Source organism: Equus quagga, chromosome 11 (genome assembly GCF_021613505.1).
Source record: "Equus quagga isolate Etosha38 chromosome 11, UCLA_HA_Equagga_1.0, whole genome shotgun sequence".
NCBI classification, from domain to species: Eukaryota; Metazoa; Chordata; class Mammalia; order Perissodactyla; family Equidae; genus Equus; species Equus quagga.
Genome location: NC_060277.1, coordinates 79,992,846 through 80,015,883, shown reverse-complemented (window position 1 = coordinate 80,015,883; position 23,038 = coordinate 79,992,846). Strand labels below are relative to the sequence as shown.

The 23,038-nt window shown below is 37.8% G+C and overlaps 1 protein-coding gene across 2 annotated transcripts; it reads right to left on the bottom strand.

The window, feature by feature from the left end:
• Positions 1–1,186: 1,186 nt before the first annotated feature.
• DDX52 (DExD-box helicase 52) lies at positions 1,187–22,520 on the bottom strand. 2 transcript variants are annotated; one of them, XM_046677294.1, is made up of 15 exons: positions 22,418–22,520; positions 21,123–21,315; positions 16,379–16,509; positions 15,123–15,308; positions 13,465–13,608; positions 12,685–12,796; positions 11,772–11,844; positions 11,077–11,280; positions 9,062–9,152; positions 6,892–7,014; positions 6,635–6,785; positions 6,373–6,448; positions 4,960–5,031; positions 3,837–3,929; positions 1,187–1,557 (listed from the first exon to the last, which is right to left on the bottom strand). In XM_046677294.1, exons 1-15 carry the CDS (start codon positions 22,502–22,504, stop codon positions 1,500–1,502), a joined length of 1,794 nt encoding a protein of 597 aa, XP_046533250.1. In that variant the 5' UTR covers positions 22,505–22,520; the 3' UTR covers positions 1,187–1,499. The 2 variants fall into 2 exon arrangements, 1 of the variants encoding a protein (XP_046533250.1); XR_006890798.1 differs by lacking the exons at positions 1,187–1,557; positions 3,837–3,929 and adding an exon at positions 5,548–5,721.
• Positions 22,521–23,038: the final 518 nt, after the last annotated feature.

The following is a 23,038-nucleotide window of genomic DNA, read 5'->3' as shown; positions in this document are numbered from 1 at the left end:
AACAAACAAAAAAATCATACGCTTGCATTTTTTGCACCTTGTAGCAATAGGTCTCCATTTACATAAAATCTGAAGATAAACAATTTTTGTCCCATGTAAAATATTCAAGTTGGAGTCTACTTGTCCTGACTCTAGAATAAAAGGCTGAGAATAAATAAGTTTAATTCAAATGCTGCTGAGAAGAGGTTATCTATATTATAGTATTGTAATATTGATAATAACTAACATTCATGTCAGGTGCCATTCTAAGTACCTTACATGCATGAAGTCGATTTTTTATTTCACTGTACAAAACTAGCAACTGAGAAAAATCTGCTAACAGTGAATAGTCTCCATCAGTGTATAATCATAATCCTTTACCTGTGGCAGAGACCTACTTACTAAATGGATGAAGGGCCACAAAGCCTCAGGAAAGATAAGCTCTAAGAGAATAGAGCTAGAGGGGTATCAAGTAATAGGAACATTCTTCCTTATCAGGATAAAACGTTTATCAGTTTTCAAGCAAGGTCATCTTGAATGGAAAGAGACAGGAAAGGGCATGGTTAAATGATGGAAAATGAAGAAAGGGAGAGAACCACCATAATCTTGTACTTCCAACATTGTGACAGGTAAGGTATGAACTATTTGAGCAATGAGGTATAAGGATATTTAACAGACCAAAGAACTTGAGGCCTAGGGATCTGAAATAACTGGCCACAGAAGAGGCATCTCTTTATTGTGGCTCATACCACACAAGGCCATCAGCAAATTAAGAAATAGTAAAATAAAGAGCATAGTAGTTTTCTTCTTTGAAGACAGCCTGTGTGGCTTCTTGTCCATCCAACATAAAAGGAGGGTGGGGTGGGAAGGGAAATTCAATCTCAAGCCTTTGAAATTCGGTTCCAGATGCCTCTCCACAGCATACACACACATTCCTTCACACTTGAAGGGAAAAATCCTTAAGAGTTCCCCACATTTGGGTGTTATCTTTAGCATAAGCTTTTGTTCTTCCATAAGAAGTATCTCTCTGGATTCAAACCACAGAAATGTCAATGAATGTTATTTCAATTGTATAATCTTTTTTTTTTTTTTAAAGATTTTTTTATTTTTTTCCTTTTTCTCCCCAAAGCCCCCCAGTACATAGTTGTATATTCTTCGTTCCTTCTAGTTGTGGCATGTGGGACGCTGCCTCAGCGTGGTTTGATGAGCAGTGCCATGTCCACGCCCAGGATTCGAACCAACGAAACACTGGGCCGCCTGCAGCGGAGCGCGCGAACTTAACCACTCGGCCACGGGGCCAGCCCCTCCATTGTATAATCTTTTAAAAGTCACCTACAAATTATAATTTGACATGACACACTGATAGTTTAGAATCATTTTTCCCCACTCCCATGTTCCTGAAGTGGGTTTCAAATGTTTGGTACACACATGATTATAAGACTCGAAGTATTCCATGAAAACAACCTTCATGCTGGGACCATTAAGTTACATTTCTGCATAGTCTTTTAAAAAGTCTGTTTTTAACTTTTGTCTTCAAGAGTTACCTTCTTCTTGCTGTTCTGACCAGTGACCTTTTTCCTGTGACAAGGAAAATAAGGAAAGTTAAGCCAGAAATTCTAGATATATGTGCTTTCCAAGACTCTACCAGTTTAATAAACATTTACTGAAAACTACTGTACTGTCAAATATAGGAGGCACCAGGAACACAGAGATGCATTAGACATAGTCTCTGCCCTTTAGAAAAACCACAGTCACCTAAGTGAGGCAGAAAAACCACAACAAACTATACTACAACATGGTATGAAAGACAGATTCTGATCCTGACCTCATAATAACTGTTCACATTGCTTAAGTGCTAGATATTGTTATAAGTTCTTTATATGTATCAACTTGGATCATCTTCCTAACTTATGAAGAAGATTCAATTATTATCCTCATTTTACAGATGAGAAAAATGAGGCAGAATGGCTAAGTAACTTGCTGATCATCACACACTGGTAGTAAATGTTAGACATAAACCCCAATAGTCTGATTTTAGAGTGTGATGAATAGTGAATGCCATTAACTAAGTAATAACACAGGAAAAGGGAAAAAGTTTTGAGAAAATAATCAGTTTGCATACTACAGGAGAATAATGCAAAGTTCTTAGATGCATATTAACTCAATCATAACCAATCCTGAGTGGCAGAGCTGGTATTGTTTACATAATTATTTTCATTCTATATAGGGGGAAAAAAGCTTAGAGAGGTGGAGTGACTTGTCCAAAGTCGCCCAGGCAAAGTAGGTATCAGAGCCAGTTCTTCTGGCTTCAAATTGGGTTTTTCTCTCCAGTAAACCAGGTTGACTTTGTAGTACCTGAAGTGAGGTCCACTAGGCAACAGGATTCAGAGTTATAGCTCAGTTGAGAAGCTGAGGCTGAAATATGAACTTAAGAGTTATCAGCATAAAGGCATGAGCTGGAGCTACAAGTGTGGTGGGTCAGATCATTAAAGGAACATCTATAGTGGAGAGGGAGGCTAGAGTTAGATGAAGTCTTGTTTGTATGCTATGTTAAGTATGGCCTTTAAATGTGAAGAAAATAGAGAGACAACCAAAGCATCTTAAGCAGGGGCCTGAAGTGACAAGATTTATACCAAGTGTCCTCAAAGTCTTAGTGCAGCTTTAAGTTTTAATAATCTCAGAAGTATAAATGCTACAAACTTACAAAAATCAACATTTAGAGTAGTATTTAAAACACTGATGTTTCCTATTAAAATTGAACATAGCTACCATCATCTTATACTCTAGTTGATTTCTGACCTTTGTAAAAACTTTCACCAGCTGCCGCTCGGTGCCTGAAAGGACTGCATTTGTAATCCTAGCTTTAAGATCACCCCAAGAACGAGGTTCTGATGCATGTACAACAGTTCAGATACGGCCCCCACAAGAAAAAGTGTACTGAGACAGACCAGGTGACCAAGGTGGCCAAGACAGACCACCTTCTCGACTAAGCCACTAGTCTAAGTGTCATCCAGAAACTGTTGCCACAAAAAATTAGAATAAAAAACTTCTATTTTATGTAAAAATTTTTCTCTAATTTTTTTCATGTATACTAATTTCCTTTCCCTAACTTCAGGAAAGAGGTCCCATTTTATATTCATTCGTGTACTTTACTACTGTCAAGTACCTGGCAATGACAATAGGTACTCGGAAAATGCCTACATTTTATGTATATTATATATTAAGTGGTACTGGTAGAATTTGAAGAGTGTCATTTTCCTTAAATAGTGGAAAGAGTAGTACTGTTAAGAATATTTCAGCCTACCCCTATCAAAACATGTAGCTTCCTAGCAGTACTGGGCAAAAAAAGTAGTCCTGTGTGTATGCTAAAACATCTATGCTTTAAAATCCTCACATAACTCAGCTAAACTACTACCAATTCACCCAAATAATACTTTTTAGAGGTATTTAGAGGCTTCAGAATAAGCCTAAGATTATACTGAAATCCCGCCCAGAATATGGAGCTTCAAGGAAGACTCCACCAATGTGAGTCAGTAATTCTCACGCTTGGCCTCAGTAGTATGTCCTGATGCAGGTTGTGTAGAGATGTGGGCAGTGCAATTCTAGTTCGTGATGAACTGAAATCATATTTTCAAAGATGGAAAAAACCAGATCATTAATATACAGAGAAAAATTCCAAGATCAAATCATCCAAGACCCCAAATCACAGGCAACCTAGGATATATTACTTTTACTACATTCTATAATGGACTGGAGACCTATCAAGTCTACTTCTAGAAATTCATCCTGAGGAAAAATAATGCTTACTACAACTATATGAAGGAGTCAAACAGCAGCTTTTCTCACCATATACTTACCGTTTATCCTTAGCTTTTTCTAAGAAATATTTTGGAGTTGTGCTAATACTTTCCCTTTCCAGTGGCTTCTTAATCATCTTTTTCTTTTGTTTGCTGAAAGTTACAAAGTAAGAGAGGAAAGAATTAAGTGCAACTTAATTTAAAAGCTAAAGCTGGGCCAGCCCTGCGGCTGAGTGGTTAAGTTTGCATGCTCTATTTCAGTGGCCTGGGGTTCACCGGTTTGGATCCTGGGCACTGACCGTCACACCACTCATCAAGCCATGCTGTGGCGGCATCCCACATAGAAGAATTAGAATGACCTACCACTAGGATATACAATATGTACTGGGGCTTTGGGGAGGGAAAAAAAGGAAGACTGGCAACAGGTGTTAGCTCAGGGCCAATCTTAAAAAAAAAAAAGAAAAGCTAAAACTAATTTTGATTCTTGACCACAAAATTCATTTTTTATCCACTTACAGGTTTACAATGACACTTTAATATACTAGATTACCTAAAACATTTAGAGAAGTAACCCAAAGGATGATAAACTTAATCAGTTTTTTAAAAAAGGCACTGATTGGGGGTGGCCCTATGGCTAAGTGGTTGGGTTCACACACTCTAATTCGGCAGCCCAGGGTTTTGCCGGTTTGGATCCTGGGCGCAGACATGGCACCATCATTGGGCCATGTTGGGGCGGTGTCCCACATGCCACAGTTGGAAGGACCCACCAATAAAAATATATACAACTATGTACTGGGGTGGCTTTGGGGAGAAAAACGAAAAAAAAAAAGGCACTGATTACAATTAAAATACGTCCAGTGTCAACCTTATATCCTATGCCAACAAGCATTAGAGTTTGATTTTAGCCAATTAATTGCTTTTTACCAGTTTTATGAACCAAAACAAATTCTAAGCCTGTTTCACTCACATTGAATAATTTATTAAAAATCTGAATACTTAAAATTTCAAACTGGCAAGGAAAGAACATACAGTAATCACAAATATTTAAAAGGAAACTTTTTATCTTGAAATGTTCTAAAAGTAGAATTGTTAGAACTATAATGTGTAAGAGTGTGAAAGCAGGAATGTATACGTAAAGAGAGAGAGAGAAAGAGAGCAGCTCGAGGTAAATTCAAACTTATACCTTAGTAGTTTTTGGAAGCCTTTTATGTATTCTGGCACAGGACATCCGGCCTGCTGTATAACATTGGCAACGCTGAAAAAGATACCCATAAATGTAAATCTGTATCTTGTCAAACTGATATTTATGCACTTAAACCCTCTGCACAATACAAGAGGAACTAAAACTACACAAACAAGAAAGTAATCCAGTAAAGTGTTCTGATATTATCAATTATCCCCAGATATAATCCCATTGGATTGCTGAGAGAACTATCCTCAGGACTGAAATCTATGCATTGTTGAATAATTCTAGACAGCAGCTATTTCTACACAACACTTATCAAGCCCTAGAAAGCTACTAAATCCTATCTGGGATGAGACACTGACTGAAGCAGAGTCAGACTTAAATTTATTAAATGACAGTGCCTACTATATTTTGGCATTGTCTTAAGCTTTTCATTAAATTTATTAAATGACAGTGCCTACTATATTTTGGCATTGTCTTAAGCTTTTCATGTACAGTAACTTACTCACTCCTCAGAACAACCTTTTGTAGTAAATACTATCATTATCCCCACTTCCCCGAAGGAAAACTGAGAAGCATAGTTATATGGATATGGGGGTCATCAGAGTCACATGCTTGCAGTTGCTAAGGAGACGTTAGGTGAAGCTAGGCTGTTGGAATATACTCCCGCATACATGCACATGTGAAAGTCTGCTCAAAGCAAGACCAAGGCTGACAGAGCCAAGGCTCAGGAGGCACAAATCCAAATCTTTGCCAAAACTGCCAAACAGATCAAAGCACAAACCGCCATGGGCTATATCTCAATTTCATGTGTCAGTAATGTGAAGTGCTATCAGTCATTATCAGACTAAAATTACTGTAGACAGCCCAAATGCAGGAAATTCAAAATCTATGGGTTACTTTGAGACCCAAGATTGTAAAAGTATATCACATGTTACCCGGTCTTCAAAGGGCTACAACTGAGTAATACTGGAGAGTATTACTAAAATAAGTTTTTCCTGAGACTAAATATAAAACTCCATCTGCCCCTAAGAGTAATGGGAAGGATGCGCCATGATAAGAGAGAACTTTGACTGGGCTGAGGAGACGCAGGGGTTAACTTTAAACTATTCACTAATCCAAAAACCTTACTATTACATTGTGAGTAATATCGACTGATGGCTATTGGGAGAATCCTGTGAGTGTGAAACTTAATGAACATTCCATTATGAATATTTCCAAATTCTAATAATGGAAGGGCAAAAACAAGGTCCTTTGATCATTTTTTCTTTTCTCATGGCTGAAATTTGGTTGACTAATACCATAACAGAATTTGGGACACACTCTATAATTATCTGTTAATTGTATATACCTAGAAAAATAACCAGGCAATCTTGCCAACTTAATACTAAGTTATTTCTCCAAATTTACCTTCTTAATAATGGTTTATCATCTTCAGTGAAAAATGTAACAGCTTTTCCTTTATGTCCTGCTCTTCCAGTTCGACCTAAGAGAAATTAGACCATAAAGAACCACTTTTTTTCAGAAAAGAAACTTCAAGATTCACATATAAAAGTCAACGGATTTTTCACAGCACTGAAAAATGAGCATCTTTGAAAGGAATAGTAGAGGTCCTAAGGTAGATGAGTGGGGTTCCGGAGGAGGGCTATGGTGGGGAGGAGTGACAACTCACCTATCCTGTGGATATATTCCACTGAGCTGGTTGGAAAGTCATAGTTGATCACTAAGTTCACACCTTTAAAATCAATCCCTCTGGCTAGCAAGGCTGTGCAAATAAGAACCCAGATTTTTCCCGCTCTGAAGCTGTGGACCGTGTTATCTCTCTGGTTAATAGAACATATATTAAATGTTTTAGTCCCACTCTAGGAATGGAAAATAAGTACTTCATAAATTCAACGCCATTATTTTCAAAAGCACACAGCTGACTACCTGTTGCTGCGTTCTGTCTGCATGAATAACATCCACATTAACACCTTCATATATAAGCTCACGAAAAAGTTCTTTAGCTCTTTCAATGGACTGAACAAAAACAAGAACAGGTGGATTGAAACCCTAAAAGAAAGAAGGCAAAAATCAGCATACTACCACAGTATTTCATATGATTTTAGCTCATAAGACAATCCAACTCAATTCAGTGTCCTCTTCATTGCCCAGCGTCTTGGGCCAGTAGTCTAAATCCGCCTCCATCTTCTTCACCATCCACCCTCTACTCAACTTGAACTGTACTTCCATCTTGCTGATTCCAATAATCACATCTAATTAATCGCCTTTCACCTTTCTGCAGTGATGGATGCCCATGTCCTAAAACAGTCATCTCTTGGCTCTGTGCCTCAGAACCTTCTTGATTCTGCTAAAACGTAACAACGATCTTTTTAATTCCTTATTTATCCTAATTGTGGGTATTCCCCCAAAGCTGAGTTTTTGGTTCTCACTTCTCTCAATATGATTTTTATCTTAGTAAGTTAAATAAAATCTCAGTTATCAACTACCACCTCTAAGCAGATGATTTTTACATTTTTATCATCAAACCCACCTCTCTCTCAAACCAGCCTTCTATATTTTCAACTATCTATATTAGGGCTTAACCTTTTCATCTTGGTTCACACACCCCTTTCAGAATCTAATGAAGGATATGAAGCTTTCTAATGGGTAACCACACATTCACACAAAATCTAACATACAATTTCAGAGGGTTCACAGAGCTCCTAAAGATCATACACGGCTAAAAGTTCCTGGTGTGTAATCCCCATGTGAGCATCTGTGAAAACCGTAAATTTCCTAGTGCCAAATGATACACTTAAGAATATTAATAAAATTAACACATATAGCATTTCTTATGTGCCAAGCACTACTATAAATACTGTATTTGTATTAACTCATTCATACTGAAACAATTCTATGAGACAGATATTATTATTCCCATTTTACAGATGAGGAAACTGTGAAACAGGTTAATTTGCCTAAGCTAGAATTCCAACCCAGGTAGTGCAGCTCCCAAGATGAAGCTATTAACCACTTCTTTAGTCACCAGGTACATGCAAACACCTTTCCCTTTCATCCTCCAATTATTATTAACACTCCACCACTAAGGCTACCACCTTCATTTATTTCCTCCTCATCTCCAACCAGTCTAATTTAACCGCCTGCTAATTGGTTTCCTTATTTTCAGTTTCTTTCCATTACAATCCATTTTATATACCACCATTTAACTAGTTTTCCTTAAAAATTATGTGGCCACATTCTTCAAAAATATCGAGCGCTTTCTTTCAACCTAACCCCAACTTTCCTGTCCAACTTGATCTTCTTTAATTCTCACTATAAACTCTGCCTTAGACAGGTAACTTCTTCATGAGTCTGCAAACACACTGCGTTCACCTCCATCTCTTAGACTTTACTCCAGCTGCTCCTCCAGCCATCCATACTCTCCCCCTCTACCTTTCTATCCCACAGATCCTTCAAGGCCCTGATTAGTGGCATTTTCTCTATAAGGCTTTCCCCAACTACTTCAACTTATCCTGATGGCCCCATTATGACGATACGAATGCTTAAGAAAAACACTCTGTAGCCTTTCACGGCAGGTTATCACAAACTATCTCACACAAGTATATTTATATTATTCCCTAAAAAAGACTAAATTCTATGGACAGGGCTTTGGATTTATATTTCTTTGATTACCTCCTGCCCTGACCCCTCATAGTTAGCTTTTTAACTATGGCTTCTATTTAATACTTATTGAAGGGATATAAAAACAGAAAGCTCCACTCAGTGTCTTGCTCATTCTACACTGTCCTAGTTCCATAAGAAACCAGTGGGGGCTGGGAGGTGGTGGTGGTAAAGGGGGCAGAATATATGTGGACATGGAAAAAGGAGGCTTTCAGGGCATCAGGTAGGTCTTTTCCTAGGTTCCCTGAGCTGGGAACAGGAAATGTCCCCTATTCTAAGAGATGAGTCTCCTCCCTTAGGACAACAGTTGGCCCAATGTGCTTAAAAATTTACCCCTGGCTTACTAAATATGATACAGGAATAGTGCTTAGCCTTCCACCAGTAAGATGAAGCTTGGTGAACTTTATCAAAATTCAAGAACGTAGTCCAAATATACCTTTTTTACAAGTTCTCTCATGGCCAGAAGTTTTCCAGTCTCAGACCCAACAAAGAGAAGCTCTTGTTCTACAGTCTCTACTGCAGAATTCCTGAAAAGAAAACATCTCTTACAGTTTGCAAGAGCCAATTTTTGCATTTTCTCCCTGAATTCTAAATAAATAAAAAATACACATATACAGGGTCAGCTCCATGGCCAAGTGGTTAAGTTTATGCACTTCACTTTGGCAGCTCAGGGTTTCACCAGTTTGGATCCAGGGCGTGGACCTAGCACTGCTCATCAAGCCATGCTGAGGCGGCGTCCCACAGCAGAACTAGAAGGACCCACAACTAGAATATACAACTACGTATGGGGGGGATTTGGGGAGAAGAAGAAGAAGAAGAAAAGAAAAAGATTGGCAACAGATGTTAGCTGAGGGCCAATCTTTAAAAGAATATATATACACACACACACACACAACTTCAACAGAAGCAACTTTTCCATTGTCAATATAAGTACTTATTTATAGTTGAACTTGAAGACAAAGTTGCTATTTTTAAATGGTTTATTCTAATTATAAAAGTTATCTGAAGAAAATTTGAAAAACAGAAAAATGTAAATAAAACAAACTGCCCATAATTCTACCATTTTAGAATAAATTTTGACATTTTGTTGTATTCTAGTCACAAATTTTCATGTACATAATTATTTACTTATAAAAAATTTGTAAAAGTAAAATTCCTGGATAAAATGAGGAGAACATTTTTAAGGTTGCTATTATATACGGCTGAATTTTTGTCTTAATGATTAGCAAGGGTTTATTACAGACAGACAGGTTGGGGTGAGGGACGGCTTTACTAACACTCTATAAGATGCTGCCATACATTATACTATGTCATAAATATTTTTTCCATTCTTTTGTCTGCCTTTATAATTATACTTATGGTGAATTTGTTCTATTTTCTTTTTATAGACAGAGTTTTCAGTTTAAAGTAGACAGGGTATTCTTTACTATTCCATTTGGCTTTTTTTTTTTTTTAAAGATTTTATTTTTTTCCTTTTTCTCCCCAAAGCCCCCCGGTACATAGTTGTATATTCTTCGTTGTGGGTCCTTCTAGTTGTGGCATGTGGGACGCTGCCTCAGCATGGCTTGATGAGCAGTGCCATGTCCGCGCCCAGGATTCGAACCAACGAAACACTGGGCCACCTGCAGCGGAGTGCGCGAACTTAACCACTCGGCCACGGGGCCAGCCCCTCCATTTGGCTTTTTTACTTAACAAGGTATTACAAGTACTTTTTAATATAGTTATAGTCTCCACACTTATCATTTAATGGGTTGCATAATATTCTATCAAGTGGTAATATAATTTCCTAAAAGTTTTTCCTATTATTGAGCATTCATTTAGCATAAAATGCTACCCAAAGTATTTTTTAAGAGGAATAACAAATCAAGCGGCTCAGTAACATCAGCTTCCTCCTCTGTGTTCCTATTTGTCTTTTGGTGTTTTTTTGAGGAAGATTAGCCCTGAGCTAACTGCGGCCAATCCTCCTCTTTTTGCTGAGGAAGACTGACCCTGAGCTAACATCAGTGCCCATCTTCCTCTATTTTATATGTGGGACGCCTACCACAGCATGGCATGCTAAGCAGTGCCATGTCCACACCCAGGATCGAACTGGCGAACCCAGGGCCACAGAAGCGGAACATGCGCACTTAACCACTGCGCCACCAGGCCGGCCCCATCTGTGTTCCTATCTGTTAAGCCATCAAAGAAACTAAATCCTCTGGGTAGCACAGAGCTCATGTCATACTTTGTGGATGAGAAAAATCAACCAAAAGCATAATGATAGGAATACTAATATGAGAATCTCCCTTTGTATTATTCTAAAATAGAAAATCTTCAATCTTGACTTTAAAGAATACATTTCTTTCAGTAAAACTCTTATTAATCTCAGGCCAACAACCTATCTCTTTGAATCTAAAAAAACTGACTTGTATTAAAAAAAAAATCAGTGAAATAATGTGGAAGAACAATTACCTTGCTCCAATGGATACAGTAATGACATTGTCCAGGTTGAGTTTGCACCACTGCTCAACATCATAAGCAAAAGTTGCACTGAACATCGCTGTTCTGACCTTGTGGGATGTGCAGGCCAGGAAAATGGAAGCCAGCTGGTCTCTGAACCCAGTTTTGCCATCTTCAAATAGTTTGTCTGATTCATCTACTATCAGCCATTCAACACTAAGAAATAACAAAACTACTTGTGGGTACTGAACTGGAAGATCCAAGACACTTCACTAAACTGTGGGAACATACGAAGAAGTCAAACCATGACGATACTTCTCAGATCCACATATCACACCAGAAAAATAAGCAGGAAAAAAGGTAAAAACAAGATAAACATAAACTAACCTTCTATTCCACTAGCCTCAGATATGAGGTTCTATTAGCAACAGCAGAGCTTCACATAAACCTTAGAAACTCCACCACCATTGCCGAAAGATGCGAAAAAGTCTAGGGGTATTCTGTGCTAAGTGCTTATCAGAATCTGTAACTTTCTTCCAGACCAGTTATTTTTCTATGAGTTTAATGAAAGCCATTATTCTCAGGATCAACACTGACTGAAAGGTGACAGATAGCAAGCTCCAACAGGCGATAATACAAGCAACGCAGACAAAATATAATCACCTAAATGAACACACACATAAAAGACATTAAAATATTATCTGTACCTTGTTAAGTCTATTCCTGGAGGATCTTGCTTTAATAAATAGATTAGTCGATTTGGAGTAGTCACAAGAATATCTAGAGGAAAAACAAGTGGTACAAATTACAAAAACAAGATTCATCCCTCTTAAATCAGGCAACTAAGCCTCCTGAATTTCAGTTAATAACCTGAAGTGGGGAGAGGAAGGAGAGGTTATACTTGCTATACTCACTACACCAACAGTATAAAGGTTCTCTCATATTAGGAAGCTAATATACATACTCTTTAATCCATCACAGCACAAACTGCTATATCCTTACTCTCCTTTTATTATATTTGATCTGCCTTCTCAGCTTCTAAGAGACAAGAACACTATAATCCAACAGTTTGATTTTTAAATATTCTTTTGTTTTTCATGAAAATCCTTTCTTTTTATTCAGAAGCTCAAGATAAAAGACAGGTAAAAGCAGACTCTCTGGCTGATATAAAGGGAGGGATGTAAACCATTCTTATCTGCAGAGTATTTCCATGGCAGATTAAAAATCAACAGTATCAAGCAGGGTTTCTCAGTCTCAGCACTACTGACATGTTGGTCCAGATGACCCTTTGTTGTAGGGTGCCCTGTAGGAGCTTTAACAGCATCCCTGGCCTCTACCCACTATATATGAGTAGCACCCTCCCAAGTTGTGACAACTTAAAGTGTGCCCAGGTATTGCCAAATGTCTTTGGGGTTGGGGCTGGGGGCAGAGTTGCCTCTGGTTGAGAACTACTGGTATATATGTACATAACTACCAGGTGGGAGTGGGGAGCAGATCTCTTTCAGCTTCTTTAAAAATCAAACCAATTATGTGCATGACTACACTTTAAGAACTCTTAGGTGGCAATTAGGATATCTCTAATTTCCAAACCCCTTACATGCTCTTACATGAAGCCCTTACCAAACTTCTTAGATGATTTAGGTCCAAATTTTTTGGCTGCCACTGCTGCTTTGTGGATCATGTGTATCCTGAATCCCGTTCCCTCAGAGATTTTTACTAACTCTCGGTGAATCTAAAATGGAAAATGATAAAACATTAGCTGCTGAGATACTTGGATAAGATGTATAGTCTCATTTACATTATTAACAAAATAAATCTACTACCAATCTATGCATATCTGAAATTAAACCCACAATAATCTGTAGATTAACCTGGAATCTCAGCATTTTGGAACTTCAGTGCCCAATAAGATTCAGTAGTTTCTTCAGGTCTGGCAAACTAGTTCCAAGAAATAAAACCCAAACTCTACCAGTCTGTTACATATTGTTTTTAGAATACAATACTGTCACAGAACTATTTCATATTTGGCATGTCTTTTCTATTAAGCACACTGGGAGGGTAGAGCAGATCACTGTATAGTTTTTTACTTTTCCAAAAATTGAGATGAGGTTTCATTTTTCTAGGTGAGAAAAATACATTTTAGAAATGGACTATATATTACAGTAGCCTTTCAACTTTAAGGATCTTACAGCATTTACCAAAGAAATTTAGAAAATTATAGAAAGACTTCAAAGACTTGCCCATATACAGTAAGATATGGGGTAGTGTGCTCTGTACAGAATACTTGACCATGACAAAAGACATGGCCCTTACTCTTTTTGAGATCTTTTTATTATGTTCAAATACGAAATGATTGACACAAACACCAAACACATCTTCATTCGAAGTTATAAGTCATACCTGGCTGGCAAGTTCTCGTGTTGGTGATATAATCAGGGCTCTGAAGCCTTTATTTGTGGGTTGTTTCAGCTGCATTAAAATGGGAATGCTAAAAGCCAAAGTCTTTCCAGATCCAGTAGGAGCAGAAGCTAGAAGTTCTCGACCCTAAAAACAGAGTATATTAAGAACAAGGAAAAGTACATAAACTTTTCAGCACCTGGCCAAATAATGCTACCAGCCAAAGAAGTAACAAAATTATACATAATGAATCCAATCATTCATGTTCTCATCGCTTTTCTTACTTCTCTCGTATTTGCTTTTCTAATATCATACACCCCTGCCATCACCACCCCAATGGAGTTTCTGAGCATTGCAACACAAGTCCATTTGAACTGGGTAAGGAATATTGATAGCTAAAACCCAAAGATAATTCACAACCTCAATTATTTCCATTATTTCAATTTTTCTTTCCCACTAAACTCTTTTCTCAAAGCAAAATTACAAAACCAACTTTTTGGCCTGGTATCTGTACTGCTCAATCCCTAAGGAAGGTTTTAATAAATAACAGAATGGCTGAAAATAAGAAATAAAAAGTGGTGATAACCTGAGTGACAGAGTAATTGATAGGTGATGATATTCAAAAAGTCACTGATATTTTTAAAATTTTAAGCTAAAGTCATGACAGAAACTATCTTAAATGAAAATTAAAAGCAAATTTACTATAAAGTGAGACCACAACATCATTCAAATGTATTCTCATTTCAGTTCCCAAAGAAAATGAAAAGGACTAGTATGGATGAAAAGGTAACTCATATCCTTTGGCTAACAGAACTGAAGGCCATCTTGGTTATGTAGGGGGGGAAAGTCAGCTCTCACCACTACCAAAAGAAACCTCAGAAAAACTTAATTTCCAAAAGTCTAAGTTAACTCATACCTCTATCAACATGTGAAGAAAAAAATTGTGGAATGCAGAGTGAAAGGAACCAGAAATAAATAATGAATGATTCCACTTACATGACATTCTAGAAGAGGCAAAACTAGTACACGGCAATAGAAATCAGAACAGTGGTAATGTTCTGGTACAAGAGAATTTTCTAGGGTGACAGAAATGTCACCCATCTTCATTGAGGTGAAGGTTACATAGGATATGCATTGTTGAAATTCACTGAACTGTGCATTTAAAATCTATGCATTTTATTATACATAAAGCATACTTTAATAATAAAAAGTATTGGGGGAAAAAACAAGTCAAGTTACATACAAGAATTCTGTATTTCTGAAATAGTTCCTGGGAGTTAAAAACTAAATCACAGATGAATAAACAGAACGTAGTCCCTATCCTGAGAGGATTTACACTCTAGTAAAATGGAAAAGATAAACATAATTAGTGCAAACACACACTTTACACCACTGTAAGACAAATGTCCTAAGAAAAAGAACACACTAAATACCACAGAGAATTGGGTGGTAGGGGAAAGCACTGGTAAAAAGAAAGATTACATCTTGCTGTAGTGATCAAGACAAGTTTTATGGAGGCATAGGCATTTGAGATGGACCTTAAAAACAAGGGAAGGATTTCAACAGAGGGAGATAAGGTAGAAAGGAAGATTTTAAAGAAAGAGAATGAGCAAACACACACAGGAAGGAATGCTAGAGGCATTCTAGACCTTCATACTCACATGCAGCATAACTGGAATGGCTTGCATTTGGATTGGTGTAGGCATCTGGAAGCCTGCATCTAGAATGTTCTGAAGCAGTTGAGAATTGATTTTATATTCCTGTTCAAGTTGCTGAAATGTAGCAATTGGGTCAGGAAGATCAGTTCCTTGGACATGAATTTTGTGTTTATTCCGGAAGAAGTTTATCTGAAAAGTGAAATAAAGGGGTCACCATGGATATGGTCAAATACACTGTTAATGTTATAAAGCAACACTAACAGTTTCTAGGATAAGCTTCGGTAGCACATGAAACTTTCTGGTTGAAGTCCAATCCCTAAAAGATAGAGCTATTAGCAACATTTCATGCCCTTTCATAGGCAGAAGACCTTCATAACAATGAAACCTATCTATCCACACTTTCTTTATATTAATGTGTAAATGCCATGAATGACGTGTTATTCATATTAATGTGCTACTGGCATAACTTATAATCTTAAATAAACTTCTGGAAGGCAGGCACTGAATCCATCTAATTTTTTTATACGGCACTTAGCACACAAGTGCCAATGCTTTTTGATGATTTACCTTAAACGCTACTTATTCAAACTGAGTGCCAAAAGCAGAGTCAAGTGTTGATTTGGTTTGTTTTCTCATTCTCTTATCTAGAGAGAGCTAAATTCTGGATTCTGGGTTACTGAAGGGAGCTGAACAATACTCTCCATATGCAATCCAGATGTGCAGCAGACACGACAATGGTATATCTGTTGTTTCTTCTGTATTCTACTCCCCCTAGTCCCAAGCTATAAAATAGGTTTCTTAAGAATTCTAACTCTCAAATCCCTGTCAGAGGAAAGCCTTCTAAACCAGTGAGCCTGACACAGAGGAGAAAGGGGGACAATTTTATGTTTATCAAAAGGGGATAAGAAATTTTAAAAATTTAATTCTAAACACGTTATCAATCTTGAAACTTGAATAGATCAAGAATTATGTAGCATATAGTACATACTATAAGAACAGTGTATATACATATATATATATAAATTCTTGACCTGTTCAAGTTTCAAGATTTCAAAATACTTTTAAGAATTTTAAACATTAAAAATTTCAGTCATAGCACAAATACCTACTTTAAGTTTTCACTAAAGTAAAATCTAAACTAATGCAATTAATCTTCTATCTTAACAAAATCATATTTACTTTTACTAAAAGAATAACCCAGAGACCGTGAAAAAGTCACTAGGTCAGAAAAACAGTTGGGGCTAAGATATTTTTCTAACCTTTTCTTTTCTGAGCTGCTCCAACTTTCCTGAAGTTAGTTTATTTTCTCTTTTAACTTTTTTATCTTCAATCTTTGCTTCCACAGATGATATCCACTGTATAGTAGAACCTTCTTCTTGAGATGTAATTTCTAAAATATATTTTTAAAAAATTAAGATTTTAAGTACAACATTCTTGTGTGTAGCAAACAGGCCATACCCTCACAATAAACAAAAGAAAGGTACTAGCTGATGCAACTAGATAAAAGAAACTAATAGGGGCCGGCTCGGTGGCGCAGCAGTTAAGTTTGAACATTCTGCTTCTTGGCGGCCCGGGGTTCACCGGTTTGGATCCTGGGTGCGGACATGGCACTGCTTGGCAAAAACCATGCTGTGGTAGGCGTCCCACGTATAAAGTAGAGGAAGATGGGCATGGATATTAGCTGAGGGTCCGTCTTCCTCAGCAAAAAGAGGAGGATTGGCAGTAGTTAGCTCAGGGCTAATCTTCCTCAAAAAAAAAAAAAAAGAAACTAATAGGAGGTATAAAAATTGGAAAAGGAGCAGCAAGTTCTGTGTTGGTAAAATCAGAGCTCTGAAGCTCATTCTCTTCCTTTTGTTAGTTGTCTCAGCTGTAATATGTAAATGACTGTATACTTAAAAACAACATGGGATTAACTGAAAAACTAATAAAACAAGAGTTTTCAACAAGGCAGCCACCTTTTCTATACCCAAACAATCAGCTAGAAAACAAATATGATGAAAAAGATTTCACTTGTAACAGCAATGAACACAACACAATATTTAAGGACTACTCAATATTATAAAGAGAGCAGTTCTCAGTAAATCTGTAAACAACATCAGTTCAATGAAAAGTAGTGATAGGATTGTTTTGGTAACCGGACGAGCTAACTTTAAAGCTTATATGGGAAAATAAATATGTAAGAATAACCTAAAAAAGTCTAAGAAGAGGGGCTGGCCCAGTGGTGTAGTGGTTAAGTTCACATGTTCCGCTTTGGCAGCCCAGAGTTTGGATCCCGGGTGCAGATCTTTGCACCGCTTGTCCAGCCTGCTGTGGCAGGTGTCCCACATATAAAATAGAGAAAGATGGGCACAGATGTTAGCTCACGGCCAGTCTTCCTTAGCAAAATGAGGAGGATTGGCAGTGGATGTTAGCTGAGGGCTAATCTTTCTCAAGAAAAAGAAAAAAGTAAAAAAAGTCTAAGAAGAGTAATGAGCAAAGACTACTTCTGGAATTTCTTTTAAATTTTTTTTCAACTTCACTGAGCAAAACTGACATACAATAAATTGCATATATTTAAAGTATACAATTTGAGGAGTTTTGACATATGTATACCCCTGTTAACCCATCACCACAATCAAGGTTATTTCCACCATCTCCCAAAATTTCTTTGTGGCCCCTTGTAATGCACTGCTTGTTCCATCCTTGGGCAACCACCTATCTCCTTTCTGTCACTGTAGATTAATTTGCTTTTTCTGGAATTTTATGTAAACAGAATCATGTAGCATGTGCTAAATTTAGTCTAGCTTCTTTAACTTAGAAGTTATTTGAAATTCATCCATGTTGGAGCATATACCAATAGTTCTTAACTTTTATTTCTAGGTAATATTCCATTGTACAAATTTACAATGTTTATCCTTGACCTACTGAAGGACATTTGGGTCATTTCCAGTTTTTGGCTATAACACAGCCTCTATGAACACTTGTGTACAAGTCTTTGTGAGGACACAGGTTTTCCTTTCTCTTGGGTAAATTCTACAAGTGGAATAGGTGGGTCACATGCTAGGTGCATGTTTAATTTCTTTCTTTTTTTTTTTTTTGAGGAAGATTAGCCCTGAGCTAACTACTGCCAGTCCTCTTTTTGCTGAGGAAGCCTGGCCCTGAGCTAACATCCATGCCCATCTTCCTCTACTTTATATGTGGGATTCCTACCACAGTGTGGTGTGCCAAGCAGTGCCATGTCCACACCTGGGATCCGAACCGGCGAACCCCAGGCTGCCAAGAAGCGGAAAGTGCGAACTTTACTGCTGTGCCACCGGGCCTGCCCCAATTTCTTTTTTAAAAGGTCTTTGTCAATTTCCATCAAAAAAAAACCTAGTAGAATTTTAATTAGGATTTCATTGATTCTTCAGATCCTTTTAGGGAGAAAATATTCAGTTGCCCAATCAACAAACATGATATGCCACAGCACTCTACCAGATTTTATAACATATTATAAGGCCATAGTAATTAAAACAAGCTGGTGTTGGTGTATGAACACAGAAATATAAGTCAATGAAACAGAACAGAGCCCAGAGATAGACTCAAATATATATGGAAAATAAGTTTACAATAAAAGTTGCATTTAAATCCAATAGGGGAAAGATGAATTATCAATATATTAGGACAATAAGTTGGCCATCTGGAACGAAATTAAATTAGTCCCCTATTCAGTCCTTATATCAAATAAAATCCCAGAGGATAGAAGATTTCAAAATAACAAAATGAAACTAAAAATTAAAAAAATAAGAGAATTTTTTAAAAATAAGCTTAATGCTTGGAAGGCAAAACCAAAACCCAAACCAAAAAAACATAAAGGAAAAGATAAATTTAACACATAAAATGGCAAAAAGAAAGGAAGAAGATAAATGACAGATGACAAACTAGAATACGTTTGTAAACGTAATATGCTAGACTTAGAGTTAATTTCCTTAACATATATGAGGCCTAATAAATTAAGGAGATTACACTCTAATAGAAAAAGGACAAAATACATGAGACACATTTATAGAAAAAGAAAACTCTCATACATTGCTGGTGGGATACACAAAGTAGAATGAGTTTTTTTAAAAAAATAAGATTATGCCCACTTTTATGCGACAGTGGGTATTAATAGACCCAAATAATTACTAATCCAAAAGATCCTGAATTTTCCAATTAAACTATATATGTCTGTACACATTTGTTGCTAACTGGTTATAGCACATATCTGTGTGCTTCTGATTGCCCAACATTTAAATCCTTTTCCTAAATTTGTGGCAGGTCTTTTTTTTTTTTTTCTGCTTTTTCCCCCCAAATCCCCCCAGTACATAGTTGTATATTTTTTAGTGTGGGTCCTTCTAGCTGTGGCACGTGGGATGCCACCTCAGCATTGCCCAATGAGCGGTGCCATGTCTGCGCCCAGGATCCGAACCAGCGAAACCCTGGGCCGCCGAAGCAGAGTGCGGGAACTTAACCACCTGGCCAGGGGGGCTGGACCCTTTTTTTTTTTTTTTTTCCACTAATCTTGGTAGAAGGCTTTATCAAACCTCCTTGCAGCCAAGGAAGTAAAATAACTTTTATTGTAATAATGTAACAGCAAAAGTGTGGAAACAAAGTAAATGTCCATGGGAACTTGTCAAATTATGGAACATCACTACAATGTATAATGGGATACTATGCTATGATTGAATGAACAAAGCAGTGGACTTCCAACTGATACAATGTTTCTGATGGACAATTCCAAAATATCTAAATTTAAAATAAGTCTATTTGTTAACTCTGAAATTCCACTTCTAAGAACTTATCAGACAGATATACTCACACATACCCACAAAGATAAGTAGAATGACATAGGAATTTGTTAAGTCAGTGATGGAACATACAATGGGATACTATGCTGTGTTAAAATGAACAAGGCAGTGCACTTCCTACTGGTTCCAAACAATCTCCAAGCTACATTGTTTTTTTAAAAAGGGTAGGAAGAGTAGGGAAGGTTCAAAAAGGGAAAGCATATCAAGTATGCTATCATTCATGTTTTGTTGTTGTTGTTTTTGCTGAGGAAGATTCACCCTGAGCTAACATCTGTTGCCAATCTTCCTAGACAAAGATAAGCCCTGAGCTAACATCTGTGCCAACCTTCCTCTATTTTGTATGTGGGTTGCCACCACAGCATGGCTGATGAGCAATGTAGGTCTGCGCCGAGGATCTGAACCCACGAATGTGGGCCGCCAAAGTGGAGGGCGCTGGACTTAACCACTATGGCATGGGGCCAGCTGCCTCATTCATGTTTTTTAAGGGAGGTATAAATACATATGAATAGACTATCTCTACAAAAATACATAAATTGATTAATAGCAGTTGCCTCTGGAGAAACAGGGAACTAGAGAGAAAAGAGTGGGAAGAAAATTTACTTTTCACCATTGTATAACTTTTAAAAACCTTATGTGACCATTCACTTTATTAAAAAAGGTAAATGGCTAGGAAACTTAATAGACATAAGAAAAAGATAAATACCTTTATAGTATAGAAAAAAATCCTGTGAAAAACAGGCAGAGTAAGAATAGACAATTCACAAAAGTTGAAACGTAAATATCCAGTAAAGCATACGAAAAGATGCTCAACCTCACCATTTATCAAGAAAATATAAATAAAAAATCGTTTCATTCATTAGATTGGCAAAAAATTTAAGACCAACAGTATCCAGCATTGACATGGGTGCGGGAAGTCATTTTGCAGTATTTGTTCAAAGAAAGAAGTGTGCATACCCTTTCAGCCAGTGATTCCACTTTGGGCATGCTTATTACAGAAATAACAGCACCTGTACAAAAGGATATATGTACAAGTATCCTTATTGTAGCAATATTTGTAATGGCAAATACCTGGAAACAACCCAAATGCCATCAACTGATGAATGACTATATATTGTTTGATTTGTAACCATAAACTTGTATTATTTTTGTAATTGAAAAAAAATTAAATGAGAAAAGACAGAAACCAGGCACTAACCTGAAGTCACCTTCTTCCTCTTTTTCTTGTTCTGCTCCCTCTTCCCTTCACTTAGGCTCTCTTTTTTCTCTTCATCCTGGAGCTCCTGATGAGTTCTTGACGCTCCACACTCACCTGGGACAGACTTATTTCCAAAAATGTCCAGTCCCTGCAGGACCTCCGAAGAACCAAAGTTATATTTCCTTTTTCCTACCTAAAAACCCAAAAAATTTTAAGTGAAATCTACTGGCAGACTGGCATAGCTTTCACTCAAGCAGTACTGGCAGTAAGAACATGGGTCCAGTGACTCCTCGTCTTTTTCACATTTTCAGGAAATATCTGTTGAGCTGACAAGTGTGTTTGGGCAAATGGAATCCAGGATGACACCTTTTCTGACCTTAACAGTAATAATAATCATAGCAGCAACTAACACATATACACTTATCAGAGTAACATACGATGTCAGGCAGATTTCTAAGTATACATATTATAAAACTACTGCAACCTTCAATAACCCTACTAAGCAAAGAGTAATACAACAGATGACAATATCAAGGCATTACGAGGTCAAGTAACTTGATCAAGGTCTCAAAACTAGTAACTGGCAGACCCAGGATGTGGACCTGAATAATCTGGCTCCAGAGTTCAAATTCTAAACAACTACACTATACTGCCAGTCAGAGAAAGATGAAACACGCGTGTCGCGCGCGCGGGCGCACAAACACACACACACGTCCCTAGTTCCGATACTAAGGTTGACATTCAAGATTTTCCATAACTGGACCCCTACCAACTTCTCTCGATTTATTACGCGCTCACTACTTCTCTACGTAAGATCCCCCATTTCTAAACCGCTCTTCTCATTGGTTACTTCACACGCCGTGGGGATGCGGGAATAAAAGAAACCATGCTCACTAAAGCTATATCTATGCCAAGCGAAACCTGGACAGACTACAGTGAAAGGATCTGTTCTCTCCATTTGGGGTTGATCCTGTTTTCGATATTCCTTTACACCAGGTTCGGAGAAAAAGTTACTTTTGAAAGAAGGATTCCAACTGTGTTTTCAATAAACTACGAAGAGGGAGGAGAAAGCGTTTCTGTGCCAGGCCCAACTAAGTCTACAAAAGGATGGTAAAAGAGTCCACTCAGAAGGCGGGACTTCACGGGGAGGGTGCAGCTCAGCCGAACGCAGGAGGGAAAATGCCCCACAGCCAGGCCACTGGGTCCCCGAGTGTGGGCTCTCCCTGCACCCACTTCATTCTCATACTCTGGCTTCTTCTTAGTTACTAAAGCTTCTGTGTCCCAGCGCACGGTACCTGGAATCGGGCTGCGTCGGCCGAGAAGCGTCTCACATCGAATTTAGCCCCGGCGCCAAGCCGGCGAAAGAGATCGTGAGCATCCATGCTTACCCAGAAAGCTCCACGGTCCCACAGCGCCTGCGCAGAGGCCTTCTTCTCCCAGGAGGTCCGGGGCTAGGCCGGGGGCGGAAGTGGGCCTGGGGGGCGGGGCCTGGCGCCTGTGAGAGACGGAGGCCGTTTTATCGTCATGTAGTCCGTCATTATTTATTTGTTGTTTGAAAAAGTATTTATCAAGATCCTCTTATGCCGGGTCTTGTTCTAGACTTTTAGGGATTCTTTGTTGAACAACACCCCAAGATTCCTTGCCTTAGGAAAATTACATTTTAGTGAGGACAGAGATACTGTTAACTAAATAAGATAATTTTCGAAAGTGAAAAGTGCTATGAAACAAAACAGTGTAATTGATAGAGAAAGGGAGGGGGAGCTCCTTTTAGGTTGATTAGTCAGGTTCATTCTGATGAAGTGATATTTGGGCTAAGAGAAAACAGCCTTTCCCAGATCTGGGGAAGAGCATTCCAGACAGAGGAAATGATGCCGAAAGAAGGTTTGGAAAAGATTTGGAACATTGAGGAAATAGAA

Bases quoted from the DNA above. Each gene is read 5' to 3' on its own strand.
- DDX52 (XM_046677294.1), bottom strand. From the start codon at position 22,504: ATGGATGCTCACGATCTCTTTCGCCGGCTTGGCGCCGGGGCTAAATTC. The intron at 11,281-11,771 runs GTACAGATAATA...GTTATTTCTTAG, and splicing joins CCAGGAATAGACTTAACAAG to TGTTGAATGGCTGATAGTAG. The intron at 6,449-6,634 runs GTGAGTTGTCAC...AATTTCTCTTAG, and splicing joins GGAATATATCCACAGGATAG to GTCGAACTGGAAGAGCAGGA.